Source organism: Dendrobates tinctorius, unplaced genomic scaffold (genome assembly GCF_039654945.1).
Source record: "Dendrobates tinctorius isolate UK_male_01 unplaced genomic scaffold, ASM3965494v1 ptg000102l, whole genome shotgun sequence".
NCBI lineage: Eukaryota > Metazoa > Chordata > Amphibia > Anura > Dendrobatidae > Dendrobates > Dendrobates tinctorius.
Window position 1 is genome coordinate 15,588,223 of NW_027361770.1, and position 16,198 is coordinate 15,604,420.

The following is a 16,198-nucleotide window of genomic DNA, read 5'->3' on the forward strand; positions in this document are numbered from 1 at the left end:
AATTTACAAAACCATTTTTTAGGGACCACATCACATTTGAAGTGATTTTGAGTGGAATATTTGACAGAAAATACCCAAAAGTGTTTAACCCTTCAGAAATTTTTGGAATGTGGAAGGAAAAAAATGAACATTTAACTTTTTATCACAAAAACTTTACTTTAGACCCAATTTTTTCACAAGAATAGCAGGAAAAAATGGACCCCAAAATGTATCATGCAATTTCTCCTGAGTACGCTGATACCCCATACATTGGGGGAAACCACTGTTTGAGCGCATGATAGGGCTCGGAAGGGAAGGACACCACCAAGTGACACCATTTTGGAAACTAAACCCTTCAGGTTACTTATCTAGATGTGCAAAAGTGAGAAAAAAAAGTACATAAGCACATCCAAAGATAAAAAAAAAAAATCTTCATGTTTTATTCTAAAGCTATATATTTTAACCCCTTTCTGCCATATGACGTACTATCCCGTCCATGTGCCCTCTGGGACTTAATTCCCAAGGCCGGGATGGTACGTAATAGCGATCAGCGGCGCCCACCGGCACTATGTGTCAGGGGCAGTGCGGACCGCCCCCGGCACATTAACCCCTGGCACACTGCGATCAAACATGATCGCAGTGTCCCGGGGGGTATAGAGAAACGCGCAGGGAGGGGGCTCCCTCCGTGTCTTCTCTCTGCAGGCCCCCGGATCCAATATGGCTGCAGAGGCCTTTGGGGGCCTGCAGAAATGCGGCTTCCACAGTGCCTGCTGAGAGCAGGCACAAGGAAGCCTGCAGCAGCGCCTGTCAGATCGCTGATCTGACAGAGTGCTGTCTAAACTGTCAGATCAGTGCTCTGACACCTTATAGTGATGGGACAATATAATAAAGTAAAAAAAAAAAGTGTAAAAATAAATTATAAAAAATCCCCAAATAAATAAAAAATTATTTTTCTTGTAAATAAAAAAACGATAAAAATGCACATATTTAGTATCGCCACGTCCGTAACGACCCGCCCTATAAAACTGTCCCACTAGTAACCCCTTTAGTTAACCCCTTAAAAAAAGAATCAAAAAAACAATGCTTTATCATTATACCGCCGAACAAAAAGTGCAATAACGCGCGATCAAAAAGACAAATATAAGTAAACGTCATCTTGTACCGCAAAAAACGAGCCACCATACAGCATCATCAGCAAAAAAATATAAAAGTATGATAGCTCGCAGAATAAAGCGATGTAAAAACAATTATTTTTTATATAAAATTGTTTTCATTGCATAAAAGCGCCAAAACATAAAAAAAGACCATGCACATAAAGGCCGTCCTCTGCAGCGTGTCCACATCGGACATTACCTGTCTGAATCCTGCTCATATAGGTATTATACACATGACCAGTTTTTTAAATACATCAGTTAGGGACTGCTCTGATATGGGTTACCTTGACGTTTGGTAAAGCAGTTAAGCATACATTTTTTGCAAAAAATGTATCAACCAAATACCCTGTTTTTTATCATCTTTTTACTAGCACTTGCTGTTTACTGTTAATTCTTTACAACAGAGTATTTTTATACGTTTGTTTTAGGCCTATTTCACATTTCAGTTATTTGACGTCAGTCAAAATCCGCCAGGTTGTGAAAAAACGGATTCGTTTCCGTTGTGGCACAAACGGATGCCACCAGATCCGTTTTTTGACGGATCCGCTTTAGTAGTGAGTGACTGAAATTTAAAGGAAAATGAGTCTGGGAAAAAGGAGAGAGAGAGACAGAATTTTTCTGCCGCCAGGACGGAATTTGGGGTTAAATTTCTGGCAAGGAAATTCTTCCGGGCATGCTCAGTGTCAAAAAGCGGATCCGTTGCCGGATTCCGTCAAAAAGTGGTTGGCAACGGATCCACCGCCCATAGGCGGCCATTAAAATGAATGGCGGATAGCGGTGGATCCATTGCTATCCGCTGTTTTGACACAGACAAAAAACGTTTCATTGTCCGTCCACTGTCAGCGGACGACAAAATTTTGGCGGATCCATCAAAAAACGGATCCAACGGATGACCATCCGTCAAAATCTGCCGCTAATGCAAGTCAATGGGAAAAAAAACGGATCCGCCAAAAAAAGGTGGATCCGTTTTTCTTGCAAAACAGTGGATTTTGACTGACGTCAAACAACTGAAGTGTGAAACAGGCCTTACTGTGCTTTTCTAGGTTACAGTACATACTGTACATTGTAGAAATTAGCTGTGAACCCCTCACCTTAGTGTGCTGAAGGAAAATCTCTGGGTTTTCTATCACTGACGCCATTAAGTGTAGTGAAACATATTTCCCCTCCAGCATTTTACCAGTGACTTTGTCACAATATTATGATCAAAATACCAAACCTGATCATCACAAAAATGTGAAAACAAAACAAACAAAAAAAACACCAAGCAAACCAAGAGAAACAAAACCAAAAAATTGGTACTGCAAAAAAAAAAATTAAATAGATAAATAAAAAAAATCATCAATATTTAAACACTGTGTCATTTCTATAGTTCATTCCTTTTGGTTGCTTAGTATCTAGGGAAATGATCCAAAAAGCTTCTCTCATACAATGCTTTTGCTGTCAACTGCCTCCTCGATTTGTTTTTTTTAAACAAAAAAAAACAGAAATACTCTAAATTTCATCATGTTTCTCCAAAAAGTTTATTAATGTTGTAAATGAGTTCCACAATTCTTTCAATTTTTGGCTTGTGCATCCTATATCAATAAGTGGACCCCAAAATGCATTGTGCAATTTCTCCTGAGCATGCCAATACCCCATATGTTGGGGAAAACCACTGTTTGGGCACACGACAGGGCTCGGAAGGGAAGAAGTGCCATTTGACTTTTTTTAATGTAAAATTTGCTGAAATAATTAGTGTATGCTATGTTGCATTTGGAGAGCCCCTGATGTTTCTAAACAGTGGAAAACACCAACAAGTGACAGCATTTTGGAAACTAGATCCCTACCGTTGATGTGTACTGAGCACCTTGAACCCCCAGCTGCTTCACAGATGTTTATAATGTTGAGCCATGAAAATAAAAAAAAGTAACTTTTTCCCCACAAAAATGTTTTTTTTTGGCCCCAAATTTTGCACTTTCATAAGGGTAGCAGGAGAAATTGCACTATTCAGTTAGTTGTTCAATTTCTCTGGAGTACGCTGAGAACCCATATGTGGGGGGAAAACTATTGTTTGGGTGCACGGCAGGGCTTGAAAGGGAAGGATCGCCATTTGACTTTTTGAATGCAAAATTTGCTGGAATAATTAGCGGATGCCATGTTGTGTTTGGAGAGCCCCTGATGTGCTTAACTGGAAATCCCCCACAAGTGACATAATTTTATAAACTAGACCCCCTCAGGTCACTTATCTAGATATGTAGTGAGCACCTTGAACCCCAACTGCTTCACAGAAGTTTATAATGTAGTCAGGAAAATAAAAATAAATCATATTTTTCCCGCAAAAATGTTATTTTAGCCCCAAATTTTTTAATTTCACAAGGATAGTAGGAAAATAGAAGAAAATGGACCCCAAAATTTGTTGTGGAATTTCTCCTCAGTACGCCGATACCCCATATATCTTCGAAAACTACTTTTGAGGCACAGTGCAAAGCTCAGAAGGGAAGAAGCGCCATATTCGAGTTCACATTTTGCTGGACTGGTTCAAACGTTTTGTGTCACATTGGCAGAGCCCTTGAGGTGCGAGAACAGCAGAACCCCTCCATAAGAGATACCATTTTACAAACTACACCTCTCAATGAATTGTTCTAGGGGTGCGGTGATCATATTGACACCACAGGTCGATCACAGAATTTTATACCATTGGGCAATGAAAAAAATAATTGTATTTTTACCACCCAAATTTAGTTTTAGCCCCAGATTTTACATTTTCACATTGGGAAATGGGTAAAAATGGCACATTAGGCATCCTGGTGTGCAGAATTTTCTATAATAGTTTGTGGACTCCATGTACAGAGTCCGTAAGTGCTAGAAGAGCAGAATCCCCCCTCAAGTGACCCCATTTTGGACCAGTAGTGAGCAGTACGCTGTAGTGCCCATACATTGTGCCCAGCTCATGCACCCGTAAATTAGGCGGTCTCATCGCCACAGAAATGCCAAACATATGGACACCTAACTGCAGTTTAGGTACACTAGGACTCAGAAGGGAGGGGTGCATTTGGATTTGGGAACACAGAATTTGTTGAATTTCTTTTGGGGGGCCAAGGGCCATTTCACTTTTCCAGAGACTTTCTGCTACCAGTTACATGGAAACCCCCCTATATTTCCATTAACAGATGAAGGACCTGAGTGGGGACTTGCTTTTTTGTGGATTGAGTTGAAGCTTTTATTGGGAAAGTTTTACATAACGTTTTACATCACATTTATCCTGAGCACTTACAGTGGGGTTTCCCTTTAAATTTTCGAGTGACGCAATACAGATGAAACCCCCGAGGTATCCATTCACTGTAATAAGGCAGCAGAGTTACTCTGGACTCTGACTGGCCTCTGTTCAGCGGTGTCCTTTTTTTCAGAGGTGCACAAAACTGTGGCCGATGGCACGTTTATGCACTCCTAATAAAAAAACACCTCAGGATCATAGGCCAGATGGCGTCCACAGTTCCCCTGTCTGCTTCATTATAGGGAATCGTCCGCTAGGGGTTCAGTCTGAATCACCTATTTCAGAGATTTACGAGGAAACACCAGAGTAAGCACTCAGCGCAGGATAAATGTGAGCCGAGCCTTACTGCTTTGGGTGCAGAATGACAAATCAACAGCAAGTGAAGAATTGGTCAGTGCTATTACAGCAACACCAGTTTTATATCTTCTTTTTTTTTTATGTTCGGCTGCTGTCACACACTAAAAGACGCTTTTTTTTTTTTTTTTTTTCAAAAACTAGTTCTTGCATCACCATAGTTTGAGAGCTATAATTTGCATATTTCTGCTGACAAATTCATGTGATGGCTCGTTTTTAGCGAAAAGAGTTGACTTTCTATTGGCACAATTTTTGGGCTTATGACATTTTTTGATCACTTTATTCTGACTTTTGGGAGGCAGAATAAACAAAAAACCAACAATTCAGGATTTTTTTTTTTATTATTGTTTTATTTTGTGCCGTTCCTCACATAGTAAAACTGGTAAGACCACTTTATTCGTGAGTACAATTACAGTGATACTCCATTTATATAGTTTTATGTTTTGGCGTTTTTACATAATAAAAAATATTTTATAGAAAAAAATATTTATTTTTGCATCGCTTTAATCTGAGAGCTATAATTTTTTTATTTTTCCTCTGGAGCTATACGTTGGCTTGCTTTTTGCATGACAAGATGACGTTTTCAGCGATACCATAATCTGTGAAAAGGGACCATAAAGTTCCTGGTGAATTAACAGGAGACGCCAGAAAAAAAAAATGACTTGGTGTTGACCTATACTTTCAAACCAGCAAAGACTAAACAGAAAGCTATGGATTGATATTAATGGCCTGGGAAGGGGTCTGAGATATTGCCCCTCAACCTCTTCCCCCAGGCTACCAACACCAGCCCTCAGCCTCCCCAGAAATTGCACAAATATAATATTCGCTCTTCCCACTTGCCTTGTGGCGGTGGCAAGTGGAGTAATGGGGTTGGGGTTGATGTCACCTTTGTATTATCAGGTGACCTTTAGTCCTAAAGGTGAGTATAAATGCGTAAAACAGGATGTGGCATTTTATTTCAAATAAAGGATTTCATTCTTGCTCAGTGCTTATTTCCAAACTTACTATGGTGTTAGTAATGGGGGCGTCCTATAGATACCACCCATTATGAACACCTGGACTTGATGTCACAAGTGGGAACCGTGAGGCTAAGTGCCAGATTTGGCACATTTTATGGATGCTCTATTTCTGGGGTGGCTGAGGGCTGATGTTGGTAGCCTGGGGACCCCTTCCCAGGCTATTAACACATTTACAACCTTGGACGTATCCATACATCCAGGTTGCATTTAGAGGGCAGGCAGAACGAGGGAGACCGCGCTGCCCTCAAATCAGCGTCCCCCGATGACATCGAGGGGGGACCTATTGTTGCCTTGGTGACATGATGTTGATTTGTTCATTTTGCCTCCCAAAAATCGAAGTAAGGCTTGGCTCACATTTATCCTGCGCTGAACGCTTGCCCCTGTTTTTCGTGTAAATTTCTGAAATTGATAAAAGATAATGAGACAGATTGAGGCACTGTGGATGCCGTCTGGCCAGTGATCTGTCGGTTTCCGTCTTTTTAGGCGTGCATAAAAACGTGGTAAACCACAGTTTTGTGCAGTTTTGAAAAGGACAACGCTGAACAGAGGCCAGACAGAGTTGAGAGTAACTCTGCTGCCTCATTATAGAAAATGGATCCCTCTGGGGGTTTCATCTGCATCACGTAACTCAGAGATTTAGATGGAAACCATGATGTAAGTGCTCAGCGTAAAGTGCAGGATAAATGTGATCCCAAATATTATGTAAAATGTTCTCAAAAAAAGCTTCAAATCAATCCACAAGAAAGCAAATCAGGTCTGTTATTTGTTATTAGGGGGCTTCAACATTACTGGTAGTGCAAGGGCTCTGGAAAAGTGATATAGCTCCTACACCCCCCCAAAAAAAAAAAAAAAAAAGCAAGTTTGGTGTCCAATTTACAGGTGCATTTCTCCAGAATCTTGAGCTGGGCAAAACATACTTGTCACTACAATGGCAGTTTGCAATTTTCTCTCAGCAACATCCACTACAGCTTGTTTCTGGAAAGCACACATGGAGACCTAAATCATCACTACACCAGTAGATAAATTCCCAAAGGGGTATAATTTCTAAAGTGGAATCACTTGAAGGAGGATTCTGCTTTCTAGCACTTAGGGACTCTGTATACGGAGTCCGCAAACTATTCTAGGAAAATCTGCTATCTGGGGGGCATATAGTGCTCCGTCCCTCCCGAGTCTCGTCATATGGCTAAGCAGTACTGTACAGCCACATGTGGGGTATGTCTACATTCAGCAGAAATTGTGGGACAAATTTTGGTGCCATTTTTTGCCAATTTCCCTTGTGAAAATGTCAAATCTGGGGCTAAAACTACATTTTGTTGGTAAAAATTTAGTTATTTTTTTCTTCACTTCAGTGCATGTAGCTTGGATCGGTGGAGTCAATCTCCCACCCAGGGACTGCTTTAGGACGTCCCACAGTATCTGTGTCCCCCAATGAGGCGAAGGAGAAACATGGATTTTTGTGATAACTCACCGTAAAATCCTTTTCTCCGAGACGCTCATTGGGGGACACAGCACCCACCCTATTAGCCAGTTGATTCTGTTTCTGTTTAGTTAATACTCATTTATTTATGTGATATAAGGGTGGTCCTTTTCTAGACATGTTGTATTAAGGCTGATTTTGTTGTCCTCCTACTGCTTTGGCACTAAACTGAGTTCCGCCCGCAATAGGGGTGAGGGTGTATACGACGGAGGAGGAGCTAACCTCTTTTTTTCACTTAGTGTCAGCCTCCAAGCGGCAGAAGCATACTCCCACAGTATCTGTGTCCCCCAATGAGCGTCTCGGAGAAAAGGATTTTAAGGTGAGTTATCAAAAAAACCCATGTTTCCAGTTCCACTTTGGAACTCGCAGCTCGCCGGCGCCCCCCTTGCCCTCAGGTCCGTCAGAGAACTGTACCTAGGATAATTAGTCGCCGGACGGGCTACTTGTTGTGCAATGGCTATTAGGCCCGCTTGCAGTGATGGAGTTATAAATACTTTGGCTGCAGCCACACAATCAGCTTATAAAACCTGCTCAGTCACTGCCAGCACTACCCACCTAGCCAAAACAAACTTCTCTGCCCCCAGCTTCTGTTCTCTCTATTAATATTTAAAATTAATAAAGGGGTACGAAGTCAACCCAAATTAGTAGCGTAATTATCTTCAGGCACATATGAATTCGTCACAGAGCAAGGAGACAGAACTAATAAATTTTATATTTACTCCAAAAAAGCGTAGGCAGTGTTTACATAAGTTATAAAAAGGATTTTACAAAAAATGAGACAAAAGTATGTACAATGCGAATGCAATTAAAACAGGATTAAGGAAAGAAATAAACTCAGATATTGGTCAGATCATTTCAGGCAGAACCATGCGGGGAGGAGGAGCCAAACGTCACAATGCATTTGAGATCTTATTGCCACGGCATCCCAAGCTAGAAATAATGGGGGGTAAGGGAAAATACCTTATACCTTTGGGCTTGTAACATCACTAAAGGGACTGGTTTTTCCTGCTCTCTCCCCTTGCTTTTAGAGGTGCAATCTGGCTAAAAACTTATAATAATCATAACTTGCAGAGGGTACCTCGTATAGAAACGCACATAGTATCATCTTTTCCAGCTTGTCGCTGACGATCATTCAAAACCAAACCCGAACTAGTTATTTCACACCGTCCAGGAGAAATCCATTTCTCTGGTTCTGTTGGTGCTGGAACCGTGAAAATCGCAGGCTACTAAGCCTTGTTGGCGCACGTCGCAGAAATGTAACTTTCATATTTTTATCCTAAACTCACAAGCCTTTTATGACCAAATGATCAGATTCTAATGATAGTCTATGAGAGTAGCTGAGCACATTTTGAAGACAAAGAAACCCCCTGCTGTGAGGCGTAAACCAGTCACTGGTATTCCAGGTTACACTGAGTGTGTGTGCTGTAGTAGTAGGGTTGGAGTTAGAATTGGGGAGTTTCCAATGTTGAGGCACATCAGGGGCCTCCCAAACGCGACATGGTGTCTGATCTCAATTCCAGCCAATTCTGCGTTGAAAAAGTCAAACGGTGCTCCTTCCCTTCCAAGCTCTGCCATGCACTCAAACAGTGCTTTACCCCCCACATATAGGGTATCGACCTACTCAGGACCAACTCAGAACAACTTTTGGGGTACAATTTCTCCTTTTACCCATGGTAAAATAAAAAAATGGGGACTAAAAGATCATGTTTGTGGAAAAAAATGATTTTTTTTTATTTTCACGCCCGGTCGATATAAACTTCTGTGAAGCAATTGGGGGTTCAAAGTGCTCACCACACATCTAGTTAAGTTCCTTGGGGGGGTCTAATTTTTAAAATGGGGTCACTTGTGGAGGGTTTCCACTGTTCAGGCACATCAGGGGCTCTCCAAACGCAACATGGTGTCCAATCTCAATTCCAGCCAATTTTGCGTTGAAAAAGTCAAACGGCTCTCCTTCCATACAGAGCTCTGCCATGCGCCCAAACAGTGGTTTACTTCCACATATGAGGTATCAGCGTACTCAGGACAAATTGCACAATAACTTTTGGGGTCAAATTTCTCCTGTTACCATTGGTAAAATAAAAAAAATTGGACCTGAAGTAATTTTTTGTGAAAAAAAAGTTAAATGTTCATTTTTTTTTTTAAAACATTCAAAAAAATTCCTGTAAAGCACCTGAAGGGTTAATAAACTTTTTGAATGTGGTTTTGAGCACTTTGAGGGGTGCAGCTTTTAGAATGGTGTCACTTTTGTGTATTTTCTATCATATAGACCCCTCAAAATGACTTCAAATGTGATGTGGTCCCTTAAAAATAATGGCGTTGTAAAAATGAGAATTTGCTGTTCAACTTTTAACCCTTATAACTTCCTAATAAAAAAAAAATTTTGGTTCCATAATTTTGCTGATGTAAAGTAAACATGTGGGAAATGTTACTTATTAAGTATTTTGTGTGCCATATCTCTGTGATTTAAGGGCATGAAAATTCAAAGTTGGAAAGTTGTGAAATTTTCAAGATTTTTGCCAAATTTCCATTTTTTTCACAAATAAATGCAAGTTATATCAAAGAAATTTTACCACTAACATGAAGTACAATATGTCACGAGAAAACTGTGTTAGAATCACCAAGATCCATGGAAGCGTTCCAGAGTCATTGCCTCATAAAGGGGCAGTGGTCAGAATTGTTAAAATTGGTCCGGTCATTAATGTGCAAACCACCCTTGAGGGTTAAGGAGTTAAATGGAAGAAGTTTGGAACCATCAGAAGTCTTCCTAGGCCTGGCCATCCAGCCAAACTGAGCAATCGTGGGAGAAGAGCCTTGGTAGAGAGGTAAAGAAGAACCCCAAGATCACTGTGACTGAGCTCCACAGATGCAATATGGAGATGGGAGACAGTTCCACAAAGTCAACTATCATTGCAGCCCCCCACCAGTCTGACCTATATGGCAGAGTGGCCCGACGGAAGCTTCTCCTCAGTGCAAGAGATATATGAGTTTGCTAAAAGCACATGAAGGACTCCCCGACTATGAGAAATAAGATTCTCTGGTCTGATGAGATGAAGATAGACCTTTTTGGTGATAATTCTAAGGGGTATGTGTGGAGAAAGCCAGGCACTGCTCATCACCTGCCCAATACAATCCCAACAGTGAAACATGTTGGTGGCAGCATCATGCTATGGGGGTGCTTTTCATCTGCAGGGACAGGACGACTGGTTGCAACTGAAGGAAACATGAATGCGGCCAAGTACAGAGATATCCTGGATGAAAACCTCTTCCAGAGTGCTCTTGACCTCTGACTTGGCCTAAGGTTCACCTTCCAACAAGACAATGACCCTAAGCACACAGCTAAAATAGCAAAGGAGTGGCTTCAGAACCACTCTGTGACCATTCTTGACTGGCCCAGCCAGAGCCCTGAACTAAACCCAATTGAGCGTCTCTAGACAGACCTGAAAATGACTGTCCAGTGTCCACAAAGCTTCACCATCAAACCTGACGGAACTGGAGAGAATCTGCAAGGAAGAATGGCAGAGGATCCCCAAATCCAAGTGTGAAAAACTTGTTGCATCAATCCCAAGAAGACTCATGGCTGTACTAGCTCAAAAGGGTGCTTCTACTCAATATAGAGCAAAGGGCCTGAATATTTATGACCATGTGATATTTCGGGTTTCCTTTTTTAATAAATATGCAAAAATTTCAACATTTCTGTTTTTTTTTTTTCAGTCAAGATGGGGTGCACAGTGTACGTTAGTGAGAAAAAAATGAAATTTTTTGAATTTACCAAATGGCTGCAATGAAACAAAGAGAGAAAAATTTAAAGGGGTCTGAATACTTTACTTACCCACTGTATATGTTAGATTGAAAGCATTAGTTTTGTTTGAACTTGGACTTTGTACTAAATAAGCCAATGTATTTCTTTCTATGTTATAATGCAGCTGGCTGCCTGAGGCACAAGTAATTCAGAAGGCTCTTAACTCTGCTGCTAACAATGTGTATCAGTATGGCAGGGAGTGGATCACCAATAAGGTAAACTTGTAGCATATGATACATATTACATATGAAATTTTCTTACAGAATGCGAACACCAGAAAAATTGCATCTGACTAAAATGGGTTGTCCGGCTTTGAAGTACAAGTCTGCACTCTGAGTGTAGATTTGCGAATCCTCAACATCTGCAAGGAGTTTGTATGTCCTTCCCGTGTTTGCGTGGGTTTCCTCCGGATTCTCCGGTTTCCTCCCACGTTCCAAAGACATAATGATAGGGAATCTAGATTGTGATCCCCAATGGGGACAGTGTCAATAATGTTTGTAAGGCGCTGTGGAATTAATGGCGCAATATAAATGAGTAAAATAAGTAAATAAATAAATCTTCATATTGCATGCACTATGATTCTCCTGCATTTGACTGTAAGTATGTGATTTGCTTACTTCCGTCACATTGTGACTAGATTGTGTCCAGCCTCACTCAATTCACTTGTATTGAGTGAGGGCACCCCCAGCTAGTCGGCATGTGACTAAATCACATACTTGTGGTCACGCACCTGCTGCTCTCCGCCCCGGAGAATCCTCACATCGCGCAGTGTGATAGTGCGTGACATAGTGACTACATACTTGTAGCCTAAGGCCTCTTTCACACTTCAGTTTTTTACAATCAGTCACAATCCGCCAGGTTTTGAATTTTCTTTTGAGGATCCGTTTTTTTCCCCATTGACTTCCATTAATGGCGGATTGTGATGGATTGCCGTCCGTTGCATCTGTTTTTTTTGAGGATCCGCCAAAAGTTGCTGTTCGTCACCATCCTCAAAGATTTGAAAACGGAGCTTGCAACGTTTTTTTCTCTCTCTCTCTCCCTTTAACACAGTATGTTTCAGTTGTTTTCATCGGTACAACTGATGGATTGTGTTTGTTTTTAAAGATATCTGACTTTGAATTTCTAATAAGAAGCCCTTAGTGGGTAAAGATAATTGTAATATAAACAATATATCCAAGTTGTTGCTAATCTTTTCTTGTGTACACACGTAATTATGTGATTCCAGTATGATGACAGAGTCGTGAACTTGCATAGATTTTTTTTTTATTTTTCCAAGTCCCATATCATTTTTATTTTTCTGTCGATTGAGCTATGTAAGGTCTTGTTCTTTGCATTGTAAACAGACGTTTTTATTCATACAAATTTGGGGTACATATGACATTTTGATGGATTTTATTCCATTTTTTAGGTAGGTTTGGTGACTGAAAAACCACAATTCTTTATAATTTGTTTGTCTCATTCCATCTTTTACCAAATGGGTTATGTTCTATTTTGATTTCTTGGACTTTTACAGACAAGGTCATACCAAATATGCTTATTTTTTTTTATTTAATTATTTTCTATCGGTGAAGGTCAAAGGAGATTCTCTATTTATTTATTTGAAAAAAAAAAGACATACATTTTCTTTTTATAACATAAATGCCATAGCATGAGAAAACAGAACTGATAAGCTAGTCGGGATGGGGCAGGGGAACAGCCCAAAACGACTACGATTGCTGTATCATAATTTTTTATTTTCATGTTTTCGTTTAATTGCAATAATTCGGACAACTCTATGACTCTTGGGGTTAGTGTTAACTCCAGTGGGGATTACACTGTTTTTGTATGGTTTCTAATGTCCATATTTCCTACAGCTACACAAGGTGCTAGGGGAAAAGATGAACAATACAGCTATTATTGAGAAGCAAGTCCTAGAGCTTTGGGACAGACTGTACCACTCTTGGGTCATAAAGGTAACTCCGGTTTTAATCAGTTGTATGATTTTCGTATGCATCCTAGTTGCTACTATGGGATATTTCTATCAAAGCTGTTTATTAGACAATGCAAAGTTAGACAGTCTTAAAATGTGCAAGATTTTTGGTCAAATTGCACCAGTGCATTAACCTTGACTAAATATGTCCCAGTCTGTTTATTTGTGCCATATACAGTTGATGTTATTCATTTGCGATACTTTATACATGCACATATGCCATATACGTCCAGCACATTTGCCATTACCATATGTCTGTAGCCTTCAGTCCTGTCTTTATACAGAAAAGATATATGTATGTTTTTCACAATTATAACTTGATAGTTATATAGTAACTATCTTCTATCTGCTTTTGATAGAACGTGACACATTCAGGAAGGCACAAGGGTCACAAGATGACAATACAGCGCCAGAACAGTTGGCTGGGGGATATTTTGGACTGGCAAGATATTGCATCTTTTGTTCATGAGAACATTGAAACTTTTCTATCGGTAAGACTTAAGGCTTTTTCTCTCATGTTGTCCTCTCATTGGTTATGTAGTCCTTTGTGGCTGTATGTGCTTTCAATAAATAACTAAAGCACCCAAGATTACAGTCAATGTGACGTACCATCCCTGTACAGTGCATGCAGTATTTAGATCTTGCAAGCAGACCGTCATTGGCCATTAAGCTGATGCAGATGCTGGTCTTCACTTAGCATGCATTGTCATCTTCATGTGGATTTTATAAAATCAGATCATGCGGAGTTATTAGGAGCTTACCAGATTGCCAGGGGTTGAATTATAAGAAGATGCTAGAGTCATGTTGTAAGAACAGTGGGTACAAAACTCAAGGCTTTCTACAAGTACCAGCTTCTGCCGTCTGACAAGCAGGAGAACCTCAGATTGCAGGCAGTTGGTGCAGAATTATTTTCTTAACGGGAACCTGTCACTTCGTTTTTCAGCTATAAGCTGCGGCCAGTGGCTTTCGGGGCTTATCTACAGCATTCTAGAATGCTGTAGATAAGCCCCCGATCTAACCTGAAAGAGAAAAAAAGCAAGTTTTATTATACTCACTCGGAAGCAGTCCGATCCGATGGGTGTCGCAGGTCCGGGTCTGGCACCTTCCGTCTTCATGCGATGTCGTCATCTTCCTTGCTTCGTGTTGTGGCTCCTGCGCAGGCGTACTGATCTGCCCTGTTGAGGGCAGAGCAAATTACTGCAGTGTGCAGGCGCCGGGAAAGGTCGGAGAGGCCAAGCGCCTGCGCACTGCAGTACTTTGCTCTGCCCTCAACAGGGCAGATAAGTACGCCTGCGCAGTAGCCACAACACGAAGCAAGGAAGATGACGACATCGCAAGAAGAGGGAGGCCTCGGACCGGACCGCCCCCGGGTGAGTATAATAAAACTTGTTTTTTTTCTCTTTCAGGTCGGATTGGGGGCTTATCTATAGTATTCTAGAATGCTGTAGATAAGCCCCGAAAGGCACTGGCTGCAGCTTATAGCTGAAAAAGGAGGTGACAGGTTTCCTTTAAAAACACTCTTTACCCTTAGCACATTATTACGCATAATGACACGAAATAGCTGGCCTGAAAATGTATGGTTATTTTTTGGAGTTAGGGTTGATATTATTTTCCTTTTTCTATTACCATCAGATACTGGAGTCCCTCTGGATTGTGATGAGTCGCAATTTAAGTTTACTTTTTACCACAGTAACGACACTCTTTACAGTCATCATCTACAGTGGCACGGCACTCCTTAATTTTGTCCTGTCTTTGGTATGTGATACACTTTCACGTTGCCTGTCTGTGTGCAGCATAGAATCTCAGTAGGGTTGTATTTGTCATAGCCAAGCTACTTTTATTGCTATTCATAATCATGTTTGAGGCTCTTCACTGTCCTCCCATAAAATTAATAACCCCTTACAATATACCCTAAAAGGACATCTGAACACAGGCAAAGTTTCCCGTACTCAAGACACCCATCTTTTAGCTGAGTGATTCTTCAAAAAATAGATCACGCTGTTGAAGCTTGGTATAGTCATGTGTGAAATGGTTGCAGATTCACTTAAATGGATGTTATGCAGTGCTACATTACAATATGAGCCATCCACATCGATGTACTCTACACAAAAGATTTTTCTAATTACTTTGCCTTTGAAAATGGAATCTCTGCCACATCTCAAAAATGTTTCAGGCCTTGAACTCAAATGAACATAACATATTGGGTAAGAGTAATTTTTTTACACCAGTTTTCTGTCTTGAAATGGTATAGAACAGAGTACTCTAGCACCACTGTGTATAAAAGAGTCTCTTGTCTTATCCTTGTTTTTAACCTTTTGCCATGAAATAAAACAAAGTATAACTAAAAGTTGACTGAGCCTATCAGAACTTAAGAAACATGTTGGTGTTCAGTATGATGTTCCTGCTCAATTCTAAAGTACAAATAATCATGAAAACGTTATATTGAAAACTACACTTATGCTCAGTATAACAGGCCTAGAAACACTGTTGTGTTAAAGCAGAATTATGAAAGAACAGGAAGGTAATAGTAAAAAATAAGATCCTGTGCTGTGTGTGATATAGCTATCCTAGAAATACGCAGTATAGTAGCCTTCAATGTAGAACGGCCAGTCAACATTTTCTACTATTTAAAAGACTAGAAGGAATCATCACCATTGTACTTCTGTTGAAATTGAAGAAATGCTGCCGACACTTCTGATATTTGTATGTTTGATGTTGGAGCTCTGTTTTCATACAAGTGGTACAACCCTCATATTGTCAAATGTACTGTACATGAGGCAATAAACAAATTACATTGTAGAATTGATATTATTTGATATTGTACACTACTTAAAAAAATAAATGGAACACTTAAACAGCACAATGTAACTCCAAGTCAGTCACACTTTTGTGAAATCAACCTGCCGGTTATGAAGCAACACCAATTGTGAATTAATTTCTCCTGCTGTTGTGTAAAAGGAACAGACAACTGGTATAAATAATCGACAATAAGCAAGACGACCCCTATAAAAGAGTGGTTCTGAAAGAGGTGACAACAGACCATTTCTCTGTTCATCCTTTTTGGCGGTTTTGGTCATGTTTACAATTTGTCATTATTCTCACACCTAGAGGTACTGTACAATAGCATGTGGCGGTTTCTACAACCCACAGAAGTTGCTCAGATAGTGCCACTCATCCAGAATGGCACATCAATG

The 16,198-nt window shown here is 40.4% G+C and overlaps 1 protein-coding gene across 7 annotated transcripts in view; it reads left to right on the forward strand.

Annotated features, from left to right (window-relative positions):
• TMEM245 (transmembrane protein 245) overlaps nucleotides 1–16,198 on the forward strand; it is a 167,117-nt gene that overhangs the window by 90,467 nt on the left and 60,452 nt on the right. For all 7 annotated transcript variants that reach the window (XM_073587763.1, XM_073587762.1, XM_073587757.1 and 4 more), the window contains 4 exons: nucleotides 11,160–11,250; nucleotides 12,889–12,987; nucleotides 13,364–13,495; nucleotides 14,637–14,759. In XM_073587763.1, the coding sequence (XP_073443864.1) occupies nucleotides 11,160–11,250; nucleotides 12,889–12,987; nucleotides 13,364–13,495; nucleotides 14,637–14,759 (445 nt within the window). The remainder of the gene's footprint in view (nucleotides 1–11,159; nucleotides 11,251–12,888; nucleotides 12,988–13,363; nucleotides 13,496–14,636; nucleotides 14,760–16,198) is intronic.